This window comes from Suillus fuscotomentosus (genome assembly GCF_016647785.1).
Source record: "Suillus fuscotomentosus strain FC203 chromosome Unknown F5891scaffold_2, whole genome shotgun sequence".
Taxonomy (NCBI): domain Eukaryota; kingdom Fungi; phylum Basidiomycota; class Agaricomycetes; order Boletales; family Suillaceae; genus Suillus; species Suillus fuscotomentosus.
Window position 1 is genome coordinate 533,473 of NW_024539514.1, and position 19,633 is coordinate 553,105.

Genomic DNA, 19,633 nt, shown 5'->3' on the forward strand with positions numbered 1-19,633 from the left:
TAGGTTTTATTAATTCTGTGCACCTCCACAAACCTCTATGTTTCCTGTGTCGGTAAATGATCCAATTTGAGGATCTCTCGCGATTCTAACACCTTGGAATTTATATTAATTGCTACGTCGGATTACATACTATTTACATCATCTTTTCCTACCCTTTTCAGGTCTGATCATTTTCTCACTTCCCCAGTGATTGGTGATATAAAGTGAACAAAGTGTTTGGAAATCAGATGAGATATATATTAGTCTCTATTGTACAAAATATATTGGCTCACAGTGAAATAGAATATGTAGATATATTAAATAAAGTAGTTGATCATTCAATTACAATTATATCAAGCCACTGTACTAGAATTTATGTAGCAGTAAATAGAATGGTAGTATTGTGGTGTGATAATTGAGTAGACTGACTGAGTGGAATTTTTGCATTGTCATGTGACATTGGTATATATTTTCATTATTGTTAGAATATATGAATGGTCTTGTGGCCTAGTGGTAACAATGCTGCACTTATAATTGCTTAATGTATTGGGTTCAATTTCTGCCAGTTGCACATTATAATGTGTGAAATTGATCATGTGATGTGACTGTAACCCACCTTGGTGACATTTCTTTTAGCATTTGTGCTTCGAAATCCACAAGCTTCACAGGCTGTACAAGCCTGTAAAGGAGGGACTTCCTTGTGGGTTCTGTGGATCTCTACAAGCTTGTACAGTTGTGTACAAGACCCCTCTAGTTTGCTGATGAATGCTTGTGAGAGAGAATCTGCATAGATTGGCTCAGTTTGTTCAGGGAGTAGATTATGTGATGGAGATTTGGGCACGAGCCAATTATCCACACTCTGCGCATTGTCTGCAGGGTCATGGAGCTCAAGGAGATGGCGACTCCATGGGCGAACAAGCAAGATCATCTGCCAGACGGGCAGTGGCCTTGCCGGTGAGAACAGGATGAACTTGTCTTCTGTGGTGATCTGCACATTGCGAAGCCTGTCTGACTTGAATTCATACATGTGATATGTATCCCAGTCATGTTCTGGCCTCCACCTTGCTTCTGTGACCAGGAATACGATGCAAGGCAGATGCAACTGGCGGTACGCAAAATGGGGAATGCTCTGGTAGTCATGTGTCTGATATAATTTCAAAGCCGACTGTGGAGGTACAATGCCCCACAGTGAGGAGATCGATGATTGACTATCCTCTTCAGATAGAGATGGCAGTATGCATGGTGGAGCTCCGTATAAAGTGATGTCAGCTGGTAGACAGTTATTGAACTCTGATGACTTTCCGACCCAGTCCAGGGCAGTAATGTCACCTGACCATGCCACAATCTCCTGCAGGAGCCATCCTAGTGTGATCTGCTTCTTCTCCCCATAATCAACACGTAGGCAGACGCCAAAGATGCCAGACAATAAGTATGCAATATCTTCTTGCAACATGGTATTACGTCTAGACGCCCACTGCAGTTTCTCTCGGGCATTGCACATCCCAGGATGGAAGGTGATGATAGCTCATCGATCTATGCCCATCGTGTCCACCAACTCCTGCATGATCGTGACAGAATCTTTATGGTTAGGAGTGCGATTGCCAAGATAAGGAGTCCAATCCTTCTGGTAAAATATAATGACATTGGGAGTGAGGAATTCTTGAACTGTCCATCTGTGTGTTCCAAGCACTCCTTGCCAGTGTGCCAGGCTTTGATGAAGGTGGAACATCCGAGAGGTATATGACGGTGAGCACAGAGTGGTGATACCAGACGAACATGGAGTTGACTGATTCTTGAAGCTCAACATTGTTGGTCTTATTGATGCAGCATGTATCGCTCCATGCCCAGCGGTATCCCAAATAACGAGCAGTTTTGCAGAAGGACTGCAACTTCTTGATGCCACCAACAGGATCCAACTCATAGACGACCTTGCTTTGAATATCCTGCAGCAGTGGCTCCTTCCCTTCCCATCTGTGCGATAGCATGGCATATTGGAAGTACGTCTTCACCACTTCCTTAATGTGCTTCACCTGGATATCTCGATGTGTGATTGTCGATGGTAAGAGCTCCATGTACTCTATGCTCGATTTGAAGGTGCATATCTGCGCCTCTCTTTCGCACAGGAGTCCCGTGGATGGTGTCGAGTACACGCAGTGAAGCATTATCAAGTTGAGCATCAATGACTTTTTGAATAACACAGTCTGCTTTGGATGGACTGAGATACTGCTGGCGCAACTCTGCAGAAACAATTGAAGTACGTTAAAGTATGATGTGTGTGGGCTTACTTTGTGTCTCAGTGTCTGGAGCATTATCCAATTTTGATATCATGATTTGGAAGGCCACAATAGCTTCATCATAGCGTTGTGCGCCATGAAATGCTGCATGCTCCAACTTGTATCCAATATGAGACGAAGGGTTCAGTTGGATGACCTGTGCATCACCAAAGTCAGCTATTAGTTACGAAATGGCCCGAGTAGGTACCATCATACCTTTTGTGCATCCAGAAGTGCATCCATCCACAGCATTTTCCCCAACTTTGCCTTGCTGCGATTTTCAAATACGACATCAGTCACAGAATCCAGGCCGATAGCCACCGAGTATAGTTCAATAGCCGTATCATAATTGTTTGCAGCAAGGGCAGCATCTCCATTGGTGAGACAGAGAGCACTGCATTCTTCCCTGAAAGCTAAGTCAAATGTTGATTAGGATTGTAGCCTGCACTACATCAGGAACTCCAGACTTACCATTGGACCAGCCAAGGAAGTCGGCCTCTTTATATTTGTCACTCCAAACCATCATGGCTTGGTACGATTTCACAGCATCTTAAAGTCTATCTGCCCAACAGAGTGCATCACACCATTTCCGGTGTGCAGTGAGCCACAATGATTTGAGATCCCAGCCAAAGAGCTGGATGAGACACTCAGTTATGAAAAGCATTAGATATTCATCTTCTTAACACACCACGACCAAGTCTTCGTATATTAAATGAATGTTGATTTTGATGAGAGAGCACCGGAGTTGATAGCAACAGTAAAATGTTCAGCGGCTTCATCATAACATCCATCATCCAAGGCTTTGATTCTGAGTTGAACACATAGATATGCCTGATGTGCGAGTTGCATAAATTAGTATTTGACGGCCCTGCATGGCTGCATGATACTTACTTGCGTGATATGACATGCATGAATATTGGTATTCCGACAACCGGCAGCGAGTTCATTGAGAAGGAGGTTTGCTTCATCATGTTGATTTGCATCGAAGAGGGAGATGGCCTGAAATATGTGATGAAGTAGAGAGTATGCGAGGCAACCACCACATACCTTGATTAAGAGCAGGAAATAAATGGTTTCTGGATCTTGGTCTGTGTACACGGATGCAACATCAAATGCTGCCCTCGCATCCCCGATGTGGCCAGTTCCACAGAAGGCAATACCCTTGGAGATATATGCTATCAACAAGGGCTGAATGCTTATGGACTGTGTCATCATCCAGTTAGCCTTTTGTATGAGGACCATGATCAGTGCGTTCAACTCACCTTGATTGGATCTTGAAGAGCGTGTTTCCAATCGTGTTTTAGGGCTAAAACGAATGAGCGATGGGCGTAGGCAGTGTGATTGTGGGCATCAGTGTTGATATCTGAGTGAGTAGTTCTTTGGCAGCCAGGTGGATGCATTCCATTCGCGTATGGTAGGATCGTCCTTGCAGCCACCTGTGAGAAGGCGTGTGCCATCAGGCGTCCATGCGAGTGACAGATTATCTCCTATGTGACCCTTGAAGGACACTGTAGGGATTTATTTCTGGCTGGGCTTGTAGAGACTGTTTTTACCTTACCTTATGTTGGCACTTTTGTAGCTTACATAAGCAAGAAATCTTTTCACCAGTTACCAGTATGAGTCTGAGTGCTCAGTAGTTTTCTATCATATTTCCTCTCCTCTGAGCCTTAAGCCTAGTCCAGAAACCCTTTAGGGTCGAATAGCAGCTAGGTTCTGCAAGACCCAACATTGTTCAGACTCACCATCTGAATTGTTGTACCTTCAACGCGATGCATTCCCTCGTGTTTGCATTATAAATTTTGATGATGGTTGTTCTGATGGCAAGAAGTTCTCCAGACGGTGAATACTGTAAGCAAAAGACAAAATCATTGCACTTTATTGGACCTCCTTGTTTCCCCCAGGGTTGGGTGTTCCATAGCTTCGTTGTTTTGTCTCTTGAACCAGTGGCCAGAACTCTCCCATCAGGAGAAAAGTCAAGCGAGTTGATAGAACTGGAGTGGGCTTTTATAGGTGGGGTGAGTGATTCGCCAGTTTCTCCATGCCAGACGATGACCTCTCCGTTAAAATCACCACTTGCTATCAATTTCCCATCTCATGATACCGCCAAACACGCCACCTCATAGTGATGCCCCTCCATCTTCTTCAACACTTCACCTGTCCTCAAGTGCCAGAGACGAAGTGTTTTGTCCCATGAGCCCGTAACCATTCGTCGCTTATCGGGGAACACTGCGACTGCCCTTATGCGTTCTTCATGGCCTTTGAACTCTCGCAGGGGTGTGGTGACGGGAATGAGCTCCGACATTTTACTGGAGGTTGATGTTGTTGGGCGTGGTCGAGGTGGACTTTGGAGGGATTGTGGGTATCTTTAAACTGCAGAGGTGCATGTGTTGTGCATTTTATACTGCCTTCATAGATGCCCAGGTCCCAGGACACGAGGCTGTTCCGCCTGTTCGCCTCCATGCCTCCATCACCCGTCCGACAAGAGTGCTTATACCTGCGGCCATCCTTGACAGTATACCCTCCCAGCACCTCAGTGCATACATGTGTCTCACTCTTGTCTCCAAAGCTTCTAGAATTTTATCCAATTGAGCAGTTGGCGCTTCCAGGCGCTCAAATCTAACATCTTAGTTTTTCATGGAGCCCTAGCCAGACTGACCAGTACATATATGTAGCAGATATGAGCTATTGTTTCAGCACCTGCAAAACCTGTTCCATAATCAGTACAGTTCACGAAGCAAGAAGCTCTCAGCTGGTTGAGCTGCTCGTAAATTTCAATGCCAGATCTGCAGGCACGGTATGTCATGTCTAAGAGACTCTTCTGTGAATCTCATCTTCAAACAGAGATGAATAGGTGGGCAGTGATGGGACGAGATATGGGGTAATTAATATGAGCTGGATGACTGTAGGGCCGTTTTATTGAACTCGAAAGGTTGTCCGACCAAGTCGAGAACAGTAACATCACCCGCCTCACCGGCAAGAGCCACCCAAGCGCATATTGCTTCTTCTAAATGACAGGTAATAGGGCGATGTCAAAGATGCCAAACAACAAGTTCACAGTGTCTTCCAGGTGCCCGCAGTGGTAAGACGCTTTGATGCACATTATAATTTCTCTTGGGAGGCGCTCATCCCTGGACGAAAGATCAGATTCACCAGTGCTTGTGTATAGGCTATGCCCATCGTATTCTCCATGATTTCAAGGGACACTTTGTGGTTGGAAGTGCCATCAACGAGGTATAATGATCCTTTTGATAAACAATGGGAACTTTCTGAGTGACAAATTTTTGAAAGGTCCATCCTCAATCGTTCCAAGGGTTCTTCGCCAGAGCCCCAGGCTGGGATGAAGGAGGAATATCGCATAGGGAGATGATGGTAAGGTGGCTGAGTGCAGTATATGGCAGTACCAGATGGACATGAAGTTAATTGATTTCTGGAGCTAATTACTGATATTTTTGTCGATGCATCATGCAGCATGTATCCATCCATGTCCAATGATACGTCGCATCACAACCGATTTTGCAAAATGACTGCAATATCACGATGCAGCCTGGTTCACTCAACTCATACACGACTTTGTCCTTGATGTCAGTCTGTCCCTTCCCACTTGTGTGATGATCAGCACGAGGGACCTTAATCTGTTCGGTAGGTTACATGAATCTCATGTCCTATTTCTCAGGTCGAACTGTAATCCAGGACATCACCATGTGACATGTCTGAACATCACATTTGTGTCGCTGCCTTCGTCAAATTCCTTCATGCCTTCGTCAAATTCCTTCATGAAATCATGGACTTAGAGAAGCCCCCCATTTTTGGAAGATGGGGCAGATTCACAGATTCACATATGGGACAAGCACCCAGTATACGAGGCGCATCATATGCAAGACATGCTACATGCCTCAATTCAAGAACGAAGAGTAGATGACTGCAATGTCACAATAGAACACCTCCCTAGCGTTGGTTTTCTTGACCAGACTCATGCGACATCATCGGTCATCAGTGCATCAGCCTCGTACATATGAAGATGACCTATCGACTGACGTCTCGCTTGAACTAGTTAATTCATGCCTTGAAGCTTGTACCTATCAGGAAGTCTGTCATTCAGCATGTCTAGGCTTATTATTATACAAGCACTCCGATCACCTTTGGACATTTCCTATCATCAATTACAGTAATAGATGCTTGTACTACAACTACGCTCACCGTCATCCTTTCCACCTCAGTCTCTGTTGAAAATAGCGCCCGAATGCCATGGCGGCATCGCACTCTTGACAGTGCGGTGTATAGTTGTCCACAGCAGAGTTCTAAGGACATGTGTTCATCTGCCATGGTGGTGATCATGTGTGTTGATGAATTATCTTTGGCAGGTGGTGCGCATGTCCCACCAAAAGTGGAACAGAGACAGCAAGATCTGTTAGGAGAGAGATCAGTGCGGCTGGGATTCAAAAGGAGACCATAGGAGACACAGAGATCGAACAATTGGAAAGCGGGTGGCACTCAGCTGGAGCGCGCACGTGGGGTAGACGCGAATTGCTTCCGCGGGATCAGACGTTCCGTGCTTATATATATTAGAATGTGCCTCACCATGCTGTTCAAGTTCGTCTCCGAGATCGAACCACTGGCTCTGGCAGAGGATAAAATATGACATGCTCCTCAGAGAATGCGTGCTTCGATGCGGACATCACGATAGATCTATAACTCACGTGGTCAGTCTTCTACCAGCAAGACCTGCAAAGCGGAAAAGTTGTTCAGAATATCTGGTCACACACAGTTATGGGAATGGATGCATGGCGTACGATTAATTGTATACAAATATATGCGATGGCGTGGGCTCGGTCTGCGTTATCTACTCTCCAACGAGTCTCCCTCCTCTTCCAACTGTATGGTCAACTCTTCAAGCCCCGAAATTCTGCTCCGCAGAAGGGTGTGCACGCGTTCGCGCACACCATCAGTGTCAGGATGTCTGTGTGATGAAAGCGCGAGCTGAATGTGGATCGAACCGATGACGCTTGCCGAGTCTTTAGGCCAGAACTGAGGGGATGAGTAAGAGGCGACGCCATCCACGAAGGCAAGCTATCACGCGAAACGGGTGGTCAGGGTAATTACATTAAGAGAAATATGTAATACCTCAGAGAGAGCTTGTTGAACTTCTTTCTCGCGGGTCCCCATATCAAGGCTTAGGACCCTGCCTGTGTCGATTACCAGCGGTATGACACTTGCTGCAATCATGACCGCAATGAACAACGATGCTATGGGATCGAATATGGTCCATCCATAGAACTGGATGAGGAGGGTCGAGATAATGACACCGACAGAACCGAGCGTGTCCTGTGAATATCTATCAATACCAGCGTAAAAATGCCCGACATGTGCTCACCGCCATAACGTGCAAGAAAACGCCACGCATGTTGTCACTGTGTCCTTCGTGGTGGTGCCCGTGTTCATGTTCGTGGCAGTGATCATGATCATGATCATGATTGCGCGGGCTGTGTTCCGAAAACTCCATCCCGTGGTGGTAGTGATGATGATGGTCATGCTTTAAAGTGCTAGGGTAGCTGGGTGAAATTGGCGAGTCTGCGCCAATGGGGGAAGACAGGGGAAATGGAATGGCAGATGCGACTTGGGCGCCATCAGTGGGTATATGGAGGGAAGGACCTCGAGAGTGAGGCTTGCGGCCATGCATTGAAGAGCCCTCGTGATCCATAGACAAAGGGGAAGGGGGAGGGTGCGTGTGTGCATGATCAGAGTGTGAATGCGAGTCTGAATGAGAATGAGAGTCATGGTCCGAGCAGGGAGATGTGTGATTTGAAGAGTGCCGATGTGAGGAGTGGTTGTTTGCATGAGAGTCTTCGTGGGACTGCAGATGTTCACTGAGCTTGGAAATCGCGGGGCCATGCAAATGGGCAGCGACCGAGTGACTGTCATTTTCGTGGGCATGGTCACCATGAGTATGCCCATTATGTGATTGATGCTGATGTGCATGTCCATGACTATGAGAGTGACCCTGTAGCATTGAGGTTAAAACGAGACAAACCAGTGGAAATATATCAACGAACGTGATGGTGATGAACACCCATGGCATACATGCCAAACAAATTAACACCAAGTCCGAGGGAGCTGATTAATAACAACTGGTTCGTCGTCATTTCCGGAGGGTCCAATCTATAGAGAGTTGACATTTACTAGATCATACTCGCGACCAATCAGGAACGTACATTCGTTGTATAGCTTCAAAGACGATGAAAACAGATATTAGGATGAGGAATATTCCATTAGCAAATCCTGACAAAGTTTCGATTCGGCCGTATCTGGAGAAGGACTGAATCACTGTGCGGCAGCTTGATATAAGGTATGCACTTACCCGTACGTGAATCTTTCATCTGGAGGCCACTTTGCCATAATTGAGGCTAGTAAACCGACACCAATAGCCATGCAATCAAAGGCCATATGGATAGCTTGAAAGGGAGTCATCAGCACGTAAAAACCCTGTCATTTTTCGACTCACCATCAGAGATGAGACCTAAACTATTTGTCCAAATACCATATAGCATCTGGACTAGCATGAAGGCCAGATTCAACACGAGGAAATAAAATATCTTTCTCGACTCAGGGTCCGAAAGTATCGAGTTCAAATAGAACCGTATAACTTTCGACATTGGAGTACGCGATGGGCCAGATAGTGTAGGATCATTGTCAGGATATATCGCTATATAAAAGGAGGTAAGAACTAGATACCACCAGCATGCGGAATGAATGCTAACAATAATAAAGCATCACCCCCACTAGTAAATCGGTCGAATGTGGGTGCTGTGAAAACCCAAGGAAGCCCATGGCAGTCGCAACAAGGAAGGCGATCGGGTAGGAGACCAAGAACATTTGAGAGGTCTGGGTAGCGTTAAATTGCATGCCAACTGTGTCCGGCGTTAAAAATATCATGGTATATGCCAGAATTGGAAGGACTGCCAAGGAGGTTAAAGGGACGATGGGTGTCGGCGGAAAGTCAAGCTAAAGTGATAGAGTGAGGTTATAACAGAAGACCTGAATGTGAACTACATACGAGGGCTTTTCTGAAGGCGTACAACGGGAGTCCAACAAGCGCCGCACCGAGTGTACTGACAGCAGTTGTCAATGTGGGGTTCACAGTTGGAGCTAGGACACCACGAAGATGCTCAAGAGCATAAGTGGATATTCCATGCATAACTAAAGCTCCATAACCAGGAGCAATAATGGAGACGCTGCGTTTAGACAAAAGCATATCAGAAGCAAATGAAATCAAAAACGACGAGAAGGTCAGGCTGGGCTTCCACATCTGAAAGGCCTCATGAATAAAACGTTTTGATTGTGTAGAGCAGACTGACCGAAGCGGGGGCTATAAAGGAGTCCACCCACATTGCGGAGAAATGACTGAACAACAATACCCTATATATAAATGAGTCCCGATAATCCCATGATTCATTGTCAAGAAACAGCCTACCTTGGAGAGGGAAGACGATACAATGCTGTAAAGAGGGCTGCCTGCTGCACGAAGAGTAGCAACGACGACACGCCAATTGCTGTCCACTGAGCGTGATCAAGGGTCAAGACAGAAAGTGCTAGATTCTTATATACGTACCTCTATATTGCCATTCTTCATAAGCTTCCCCGTAAAAGCTTCCCATGTTAGCATACCCAAACCGCCACAAGCCAACACCCTCATAAGCACCCAGAACACCCCCACATCATATGAGAGAAGTAGCTCTTTTGCTGCATAGAGCGACAGCACGAAGATGACATTGGAGGGTAGTATGATTGGTATGAGTCTATTGCTGATTCTGGAATGACTTTCAGGAGTGAGATATCGACACGCGTACTAATCAACTTACGATCCAGTCAGCACTCTGGCCGGTTTCAAGCTGATTTTTCGACGTGTTCGGGCATCTGGGGGTGACATCCCAAGGCCAGCGTAAAAGAGCGTGAATATTTTAATAAGTATCAAACGGTTCAACGAAACTCTTTAGTTACTTAGTTTGTTCTTGCATAATGCTACATAACAGAATTCGCAAATCAAGAAGGACTTTCCCACGACATTCACTTAGTTTGTCCATGTTTGGTCTTCCATACCATATATTGGAAGATTTTATCTGTTTTTGCACTCAAGTTCAACGTCGATTACGGTGAGTCCAAGTTCAAAGTTATATTTCCCTGAGATGAGCCCTTTAGATGACGAGTCTGAATCCTGCTAGCGTGCGGTTTCCTCACGACAGCATCCATGACGAGTCTTTCAAAATTTACCATTCATGCATATCTGACATTTTTCGTTTTTCTTGTCGACTTCTTGTAGATGCACCTCGCTGACGAAAACTTATTCCAGATCCTACTATCACAATGCCCTCTATTGTCGATGATGATTGGTCTGATTCTGATGATGAGATCGGTGCAGAAGTAGAGACGGCAGTTTTGCTAGGCGTCTCTGATGGCATAATGGAGACAGAGACTGATATCAAAGATGCTGCGGTTTCTCGTATTGGCGGGCATCCTGTACGAGCATGTCTCTTCGATCATGTACGATCAGCTTGTCAATGCAGTTTACTTGATTTTTTTCAAGGCAATACTGCCTTCGAGGGAACCGCCATTTTCCTCATCTCAATGCAAGATCTGTTCGTACCCCATGGAATTGCTTGTACAAGTCTGGTGCCCAGTCGAAGACAGTCCTATGGATAGAGCATTGTACATCTGGGGATGTTCCCGGAGTGCATGTCAGCGAAAGGACGGGAGGTAGGTCTGTACCACTCCATGAAAAAATGGATTATCATTATCTGTGAACTCTGAAATAGCGTTCGTGCTTGGCGTGCTCTGAGATACAACGCAGAGTATGCAGCAAAGCTTGCAAAAAAGTTGGCGAAGAAGCAAGCACAGCAGAAGGCTTCTTCATCTGTAAAGACTGCACCTGCAACCAATCCGTTCGCAGTTGAGTCAAACTTGTGTGATATGTGTACAGTCACTTATTCGACAGCTAGATGCAGGCAAAATCTACTCCTGGTCCCTTTGGATTGGGTGATCACGTATTTGGACAGCCAGCTCCCACAGTCGCCGCCCCCGCAATTGAAGACGAGCCAGAGGACACGTGTGATACGGAAAGCGTCACGTCCGAGTCTTCTGCACATTCATTAATTATTGCGATGGCATCAACAACGATTGATGATTCACCATGGCAAGCCGCTCCATCATTTCCTCCTCTGTACCTCTCAACGACCTCGGAGTATTTGCCTCCCCCGGCCAAAACCAAAATTTCTCAGAGTGCCCACATAGAGGATCCTACAGATGAGTATCCTAAGGACGGAAAAGATGTAAGCTGGGCATTCGAACCATACGAGAATTCCTTGGAAGTGGACGGTGTATTCGATCGGTTCACGAAGCGAGTGAGCCACACAGGAGAGCAATGTCTCAGGTTAGCCTACACTCAGTTTTGCTATCCGATCATCTGATATTTTGAGTGTAGATATGAACTGAAAGGGATCCCCCTGCCTTTTTCCTCGGACAAAGTGTTCGACAGATTATTCCCTTTCCCTCCTCAGGATCCTCTTCCAGTGACGAAGGCTGCTTTCAAGGTCGTCCCTAACGTTAGACGTTCATACAGCACCACATCAATACCCCCGTGCCCAGCGTGCAAAGCGGCGCGCGTCTTCGAATGTCAATTGATGCCCAACCTGATCAACGTCCTCCGGGCCTCAATCAAGGATGAAGACACGCAGAAGTTGACAGACGAACAAAGGATGAAGGTGGTACAGGAAGTGCTGCAGAAAAAAGTTTCGTCTGATAAGCGAGGTATGGAGTGGGGCACTTGCATGATTTTTTCGTGTGAGAAGGACTGTTGCCTTGATGACTACAGTGGTGACAAGGAATGTTGGAGAGAAGAGCTTGTTCTCGTTCAGTGGGACGACTAAATTTAACAAATATTGTATATCCGTGGTCTTGCAACATATGCATTGATTGATCCTGCTTGTCGCCGGGTCGTTGAGGACAATAATTGAATCAATGATCATGATGTTTAAGCGTGATGGGAATCTCGTTATTTGTTTTCTTGTTCGTTGTTTCATAATATTGCTCTTATATGGACCCTATCGCAATTGTTGACTTACTAGCTAGCAGCGTCCCCGGACGCAGAGATTAGCTCCATCTCACCCTTCGCTTTCGGACTTTTCTTGCTTTGTGTCCCTAATCATTCACTTTTGACGCCCTCTAGCGATGCCGCAGACGCTAACTCTACCTCCCGCTGTTATCTTTGAGCCTGACGATGTATCTGAACCTGGTTCAGTATTAACCAGTCAACGATTTCCCCACACCCGTGCCCAATTATTAGCTATAATCCGTCAGCAGAAGGGCGGTGCAGACGGCATTGATGGAGATGGAGACGTAGAGGAATCAATCCGCATCAGCACCTCTTTTGTGACCAAAGTAGCAGGATTTCTTGCTAATGAGCAAGAGGATGAACTTAAAGAATCATTGAAGACTACTTGTGGAGTAGAAGACGACATGGTTAGCTTGCGAAATGCCTGACCTTGCCCCTTTTTTCTGATCTTGCGTCTTTCAGCTCGAACAACATGTCTTAGATTTGATGCATAGACACCATGACGATGTAGCAGGCGTGCCTTTCCTTTTCTTGACTCCAACAAGACGGCCATCTCGACCCTCTTCTCGCGCTTCCACCCACTCTGCTGCTCGGTTCATCCCCAACAGACCAGATACCCCCACCTCAGTACCCAACTCTCCTCTTGCTATCGGTTTTCGTAGGCCACATACACCTGCTGGTTCCCCTCTTGTAACTGGAAACGCAACCTCATACATGACTGCACGTAGTGTTTCACCAATGAACTCACCAACACTCGCGCATGCACAGGCACAAGTACATCCTCAGTTCACTTCGAGCCTTCCATCATCGCCAATATCCTCTCCTCGACTTTTGAGTGCAAAAGCAACCGAGTTCAAGCCCATTCCCCGGCCCCTATCTGCAGCTGCAGCTTCTTCCGCCTCCGGAACCCTTTCTGGATATAGAACCGAGACACCATCTCCTGACCCGTGGTCCCATAGTCAGCTCAGAGCAACTTCTAACCTTGCCATCGCCGCGCCGTTGGTACCGGGCGATACTTTACAGCCCCGGGCTGTAACTCCAAGCTCCCTCCGCTCGTCTCTTAGGCCAGGGGAGGACGACGAAGAGGACGACCCATTCGATCCCTTCGCACCCAACACAGCATCCAACTCCTTCCATCCAATTACAATCACTGACTTTGACCAGTGGATGGATAGTGCCTCAATCTCACCCGATGATCCACTTACACAAAGTTACTACCAGCATGCCTATGATTATGACCCACAGTTCGATGGAACAGTCGATGACGCAGAGGGGACAGGGTACTTGACAGATGGAATGACACCTCTTGATGTCCTTAGCTCGGTGTTCGGATCCACCCTTGCGCCATCCGAGCTTGAAGATGCACTTTCTCAGAACGGCTATGATTTTGACCGTGCTATGGCATGGCTTGTTGATCGCGCTCTGCCCTTCTCCACCTCAGCACAGCCAACCTCGTATGCGGTCCATGGGAGGACGAGTGACATTAGTGGCTAGGGATAGTAGCGCAGGGGTAGTACATGGGGGACGCGGAGACTTCCAAGCCGCCCGAGGTTCTACCAGAGGCAACGGACGACCCGTTTCCGGCGGAAATAGGGTTTGCCGCTATTACCTTGCGGGCGAATGCTTGCGAGCCGATTGCCGCTTCAGGTTTGTTGGTTCTTGTTCTTTTGGGTTATGTCCACCTCATTTTCATTCGCAGTCACGATCTAGAGAGAGCGCTCTGCCGGTTCTGGTTGCGTGGGACCTGTGCCAAACAGGATCAATGTGAATTTTTGCATCACCTTCCCAAAGACGTTGATGTAGCCAGTGTGACTGGTGCATTGTCACGGACTAGTCTCAGCAACTCTAGTACCCGCACTACAAGCCCTCCACCTGATGAGTTTCCAGCTTTAGGACCTGATACTTCTCGTAATCGGAGAGGTTACGGCGCCCGTGATGGCCATTGGCAACACGATCCCGGTCGCACGAGATTCGCAGCAGCCGTAAAGAGACCAGCTCCTACTCCAGTGCAGGTGGACCGCACAACGGCCACTCGCTCGTCAATCTCATCGAATGCATCTGTGGATAACTTGCACATCCGCACCTCGATTGTGGCGCCAAAGCCATCGCCTCGCATCAAGTTACGTCCCCCGGCGCTATTGCCCACGCTACCCACTGGGGAATCAATCAATGCTTTATATATGTCTTATCGATCTCGAGCACTGCAACTGGGTGCTGCTCGGAATGCGTGCTTATCTCGGGCTGCCTGATGCATGGAGACGCGGCGATGGTGCCGCAGCCAAACGATTTAGCAGGGAGGGTCACGATCTCAATGCTAAAATGGGCCATGAGATGACGACAGCAGCTAGTAAACTTGTCAGGGAACGTGCAAAAGTTGCCGAACAAGCTGTGAAGAGCCGAGATCTTGGCTGGTCTGATGATGCCGGAGATCGAACTGCGCGTGGCCGAACCTGTGGAGGAGGTTTGGGAGTATGTCTAGGCGTAGCCAGCACCACCACAGGCGGTGATTCGAAATTAACGTCAGAAGAGAGAACCGAATGTATGCTTGATCTTCACGGTTTACATTCGAACGAGGCAACAGACGTTCTCGAAGAATTTTTGCTTGCTGTGAGTACTTCATGCATCAGTCAAATGATCGTTTGATCAAATCAATCTTAGCTCGAGCGGGAACATTTCCTTGGTCTCGGTAGGTGTTCTTTTGCGGAGCTAGTAACTTAACTCATTTTTTTGTTTTAGCTTTCCTTATTGTTGGAGAAGAAAAGCACACAGGAACGCAGGACACAGCACGTGGTGCCTCGCGGGCTCGGCTCGCTTCGGGCGTGCGAGAATGGCTTCATCGGTGGGGTTATCCTTGGAGCGAGCGCGATGGCATCATATGTGTAGATGCTCTTACCCACGGTTGAGGACGCCGTTGGTGCAATGTCCACACTACCGGAGGCAGGAGAATGACTCTTTGGTTAAGACTGGTATTTGCTTTGAAATGGAATACTGTGAAGGATAATGTGTTATTAAGCAGATCTATTCATGAAGGTTGTATGATTGTACAAACAGGGGCAAAAAATGTGATTTTATCTTTTCCCATCTTATGTCGTGTTATACCGTTCCATCGGACACTTACTACTTGAAATTGCCTGAACTCCCTAACGATGTGCTTTGCGGTGCCTGTGCGGATAGTTTATACTTATCCTTCATTTTTAATTGATCGAGTCTAGAGTCACTACGCCTGCCGAAGCCAAGAGCCTTTCTATGTTGATAGTGAGTCTTTTCTACTGTTGACCAGAGGACAAGAAGAGCTGAACTTGAAGAGACGGTCGCCAAGATGCTGGCTTTCTGCACTGAGCGATCTTGTGTAGGAATCACTTTGTCTGCTCAGTGATATCACATTGGAATCAAGCGCGCCCTTCCCACCTGGTGCACATGTTGGAGTCTCGTTACATGAGTCGCATACTGGTTTATCTGTCACGCAAATGGAGCCATACATCAGAAACGATCATTCGCGATGTGGAGTCCCAGTATTTTTTATCCATGGTCAGACCGCATGTGTGGTATTTGCTACGCCCTCTCGGGACCCGAACAGCCCTTTTGCATTTGACTGAGATCGTGACATGTGAAGACTCGGAGGATGCACTGAAGTGGGGTAGGTGAGTGCATTTTCTTTTGGTTTACAATACACTCATCCTGCATGACTCACTCTCGCAGGAATGAGATCTTATACGTTGTTCTCTGACTTCATTGTGCGTTTCTCTTATTTCATGACAAGAATGTTTGCGTCCTGTCTATCTTCCAGCTTACTCACAATTTATTTTTACCTAGGAATGTGCTAACTTTTCTTTGAGGTGTATAGACACAGCTCGAATCCTTCGAGTCTTATCCTACTCCGAGGCGACCCAAATGTTCTAGTGGAGCCTATTGGAGCTTTGTATGTCACCCTGACATCAGTTGGTTCCACCCACACGCCCCCAACCAATAACGCCCACTTTCGACTTCCTAGGACGCACAATTAGAACATTCCGGGCATCGGCCTCCATCACATTTGAATAAGATCATTGCGATGTACATGATACTTATTGCGACACCCCCCGGCGCAGCACCAGATGAGCGACTCGCTTTGGAACGTTCATTTTCATTGTTCATACGCCCCAAGCGATCACCGCACTGGCACCTTCTGCCAGATGCCAAGCTACTGGTGTCCGAGAAAATATTCGATTCGGTTAGACCGAGATGGTTTTTGGGACACTTGCATAGCCTATCAAAGATCATCCAGAGCGAGGCCAGGTATGACAGGTACGCCCGTGCACTTACTCACTCCACTTCTTTCTGAATCTCAAATGGAGTTCCGCACGAAAGAATGGTATTGGGAACTCTGTTCACATCTGTTCACATGGACTTTCATTGCAGCCTCCACCAGGTATCTTCCAATGATGTCAAGGTCCTCGTCCTCATCATTACTCTTGTCTTTCGCCTTATCAGTCTCAAATTCACATTCCTGAGGAGTATCACTTCGAACCTCTTCGAATTCGATCCTAGCTAAACGGTCTTGCGGTATTGATCTCACTATTTTGATGTGCTTTTATGTGATGAGATTAATTAGTACTGTGGTCATTGATCGCTTGAAATTTTGATATTGCCACATTCTTCGCCATCCTCGACCAAGCAACCAACGTTGATTAACTTGTTGGTTTCCTGCTCAATAATAAAACTATTTCATTTTCGTCACGGTCACCATGATCGGTGATATTATTACGTCAGGAGTCGAAGCAGTGCGGGGATACGCCGAGGAAGGCTAAGCCTACGGTAGACAGATGTGATAAAGCGTGCGCGCGAATGGCTGTACATCCAAGACTCTCCAAGACTGCGCAACGGCGTCCCTAGCAGGCTAACGACAAGCTGTACTCCCCAGTGCAAAACATGACACTCGACGACAATGCATGGTCATTTTCACAGCCACTATCCATAAAAGGCAGGCGTAGTGAGACCCCCTTCCCTGACAGTACTACGCGACGTGGCTGCCACCATTCCGAGCCTAACTTGCTACTGGTCCACATGCCAACATAAGCCCTAGCTCACACTTTTAACGATTGACCACGAGTACGTTCCATTAGCCATGGCTACTCACGAGCAAGAACACGACGAACCACCTCGCCCTTTTTCCATCGATCTCAGCTTAGAACTCGAGCGCCAACTCGACAATGAATCAAACCCGAACTCGCCCGTAGATGCCACAGGACGTCCTCATTCTCTGGATTCGCATGTCCTTGCTTCAATCGTCACTCAACTGAGATTGTCACTCGCAGATGTTACAAGAGAGCGAGATGAGCTCTCAAAAACAGTTATTGAAATGCGGACTTGCGAGGCAGGAACTGCGGACATGCTTGAGCATATGACGGAAAAATGCTCGAAGATGCAGGAGGAACTGGATGGTGCTCGTACAAGGATTAAGGATGACGAAGACACGATATCCATACTCAGGACGAAAGTCGAGGAAAGCAGGTTTGTTTCACACCCGTATTGTCTGCACAACGTGCCACTCACAGTGCTTCTCAGGCGTGGCCTCATGCGTCTACAGTCTGAAAATCGACGGGCGAGTCAAGTACCCTCAGCTCTTGACTTGTCTAGAGCGGGTATTCCTTCCTTCAATGGCCCACCGTCCTCTAAGCGTGCATCATTAATTGGATCCACGACTGGGCGTAACAATACCCATAAACGAATATCATCGGTCTCCGACAACCCCCTCGACAGCTCTCATTTAGCATCCCCTATTCCCACTCCAACTCCCGCGACTTTCACCCTTCCTGATGTGCAGAAAAGCAGGTCCCAACAGCCTTCTCACACGAGGAGGATGTCTGGCATGCTCGGTCGTGGGTCACCGCCGCAATCTCTTTTCCCTTCGGAAGAGTCTGCCGAGTTGGAAATGCTGCGCCGGGAACTCAATGCTGTGAAGGCTGAACTTGATGACGTGAAGCATGAGCTGAGTGAAACAAATGAAGCTCGTGAAGCATCAGACACTTGCATCAAAGCTCTACGGGAATTCATTGAAGAGAATCAGGTTGGAGCTGTGCCAAAGGGTCTTCCCCCTTTGCCCGCAGAGGTGAAAAAACCATCACCGCCACCACCACCAGCTGCTGCTGGGTGGGGATTCAAACTCTGGCGAGCAGATTCTTTGACGCAGAATCCTGTGTTGGCCTCTCCATCCCCTGTCGCACCCGCCATCCACACTGTATCACCATCCTTATCATCGCTGACGCCCCCTGTTCCTCTCTCCAAAAAACTGGGCGACTTCTTCGGTACTCGTGCCCCGGCAGTTACTGCTTCTAAAACGTCACAACGCGTTGAACAAGAGCCAGTGTACAATGGCATGTCTGATACGTCGTCCATCGAGGATTCTGTAGTCGAGCCCATCAGCCCCGCAAGCGAGCGTCCCCGACCAACTGTATACGTACGAGATACTACTAGCGTGACATCCGAGTCATCACGCGATCTTGGCAATCTCGAGGGAAAGCTACCTCCCCCAGGTGCTGATGGAACCTTATCTCCTGTTGCCATTTGATTAGTGTACTATAGGCGTTTCTGATCTGGCTCTTCATGAGCCCTCCCTACTAGACATTCGAATTCGTTTTCTAACCTCGAACCCAGTTCGGACGGGGATTTTACAGACACTTTTTCGCAAATATAGCATATAACTCTGTAATGTACATGGGCACGAGAGCGGGAAGGGAGAACAGACTATCGCTTACATAAATCACTCGGATGTGTCCTACTCACATGGATAAATCACTTCGAAATCGTTCCGAACAGCGCAGAGATAGAAGATGTAAAGATAGGATAATTCTTCGAGAGTCTATTTCTGACCTTTTTCACACGTTGTCTGAGGCTTGGCTTTTGAGCGACTTGGTGCCTTGCTGCTAGAAGTCAGAAGCGGACACACTGGCATAACGTTCCCTGTCAGCAAGATGTATACGCAGCCTCTGAAAGTATCCTAGGCCCAATGAAGGCAAATGTTCAGTGAAGCCAGGCGTTGATTCTTTTTATGCAATATCGAATAGGCTGATGGTCCATGCGCGCGTTTGATCTAGATATATAAAGTTACCAACGGAACGTTGGTGGCGTGCAACCTGAGAAGGACGAAGGAACGATATGTGTACCATGCGTGTATTCTACCACGAACATGTCAGCAGGATGTTCACATTTCGACCTCAATTCGACTGCTGCGGAATGGTGGCCAGCTTCGCTCGCATGCCCCTCTTCGACCAGCGAATAGGGTTCACTCATGTCAAGCTAG

At 47.3% G+C, this 19,633-nt stretch overlaps 5 protein-coding genes across 5 annotated transcripts; 3 read left to right on the forward strand and 2 right to left on the reverse strand.

Annotated features, from left to right (window-relative positions):
* Positions 1 to 571: 571 nt before the first annotated feature.
* On the reverse strand, positions 572 to 1,432 carry F5891DRAFT_1180680 (uncharacterized protein; the record flags this gene model as incomplete). The annotated part of the gene is made up of 1 exon (XM_041365969.1): positions 572 to 1,432. One exon carries the CDS (start codon positions 1,430 to 1,432, stop codon positions 572 to 574), a length of 861 nt encoding a protein of 286 aa, XP_041233230.1.
* A 5,656-nt stretch (positions 1,433 to 7,088) lies between these two features.
* On the reverse strand, positions 7,089 to 10,176 carry F5891DRAFT_1180683 (cation efflux protein; the record flags this gene model as incomplete). Its single annotated transcript, XM_041365970.1, has 13 exons — positions 7,089 to 7,319; positions 7,374 to 7,574; positions 7,624 to 8,250; positions 8,303 to 8,408; positions 8,462 to 8,554; positions 8,608 to 8,701; positions 8,752 to 8,952; positions 9,008 to 9,251; positions 9,304 to 9,555; positions 9,605 to 9,665; positions 9,721 to 9,806; positions 9,859 to 10,057; positions 10,109 to 10,176. 13 exons carry the CDS (start codon positions 10,174 to 10,176, stop codon positions 7,089 to 7,091), a joined length of 2,463 nt encoding a protein of 820 aa, XP_041233231.1.
* A 201-nt stretch (positions 10,177 to 10,377) lies between these two features.
* On the forward strand, positions 10,378 to 12,277 carry F5891DRAFT_996385 (programmed cell death protein 2). The gene is made up of 5 exons (XM_041378368.1): positions 10,378 to 10,763; positions 10,831 to 11,000; positions 11,060 to 11,192; positions 11,243 to 11,673; positions 11,725 to 12,277. Exons 1-5 carry the CDS (start codon positions 10,611 to 10,613, stop codon positions 12,167 to 12,169), a joined length of 1,332 nt encoding a protein of 443 aa, XP_041233232.1. The 5' UTR covers positions 10,378 to 10,610; the 3' UTR covers positions 12,170 to 12,277.
* Positions 12,278 to 12,301: 24 nt separating this feature from the next.
* Positions 12,302 to 15,566, forward strand: F5891DRAFT_996388 (uncharacterized protein). The gene is made up of 7 exons (XM_041378369.1): positions 12,302 to 12,761; positions 12,817 to 13,764; positions 13,796 to 14,001; positions 14,054 to 14,581; positions 14,613 to 14,961; positions 15,013 to 15,040; positions 15,091 to 15,566. Exons 1-7 carry the CDS (start codon positions 12,471 to 12,473, stop codon positions 15,255 to 15,257), a joined length of 2,517 nt encoding a protein of 838 aa, XP_041233233.1. The 5' UTR covers positions 12,302 to 12,470; the 3' UTR covers positions 15,258 to 15,566.
* A 1,617-nt stretch (positions 15,567 to 17,183) lies between these two features.
* On the forward strand, positions 17,184 to 19,001 carry F5891DRAFT_207978 (uncharacterized protein). Its single transcript, XM_041370903.1, has 2 exons — positions 17,184 to 17,844; positions 17,899 to 19,001. Exons 1-2 carry the CDS (start codon positions 17,459 to 17,461, stop codon positions 18,899 to 18,901), a joined length of 1,389 nt encoding a protein of 462 aa, XP_041233234.1. The 5' UTR covers positions 17,184 to 17,458; the 3' UTR covers positions 18,902 to 19,001.
* The last annotated feature ends 632 nt before the right edge of the window (positions 19,002 to 19,633 follow it).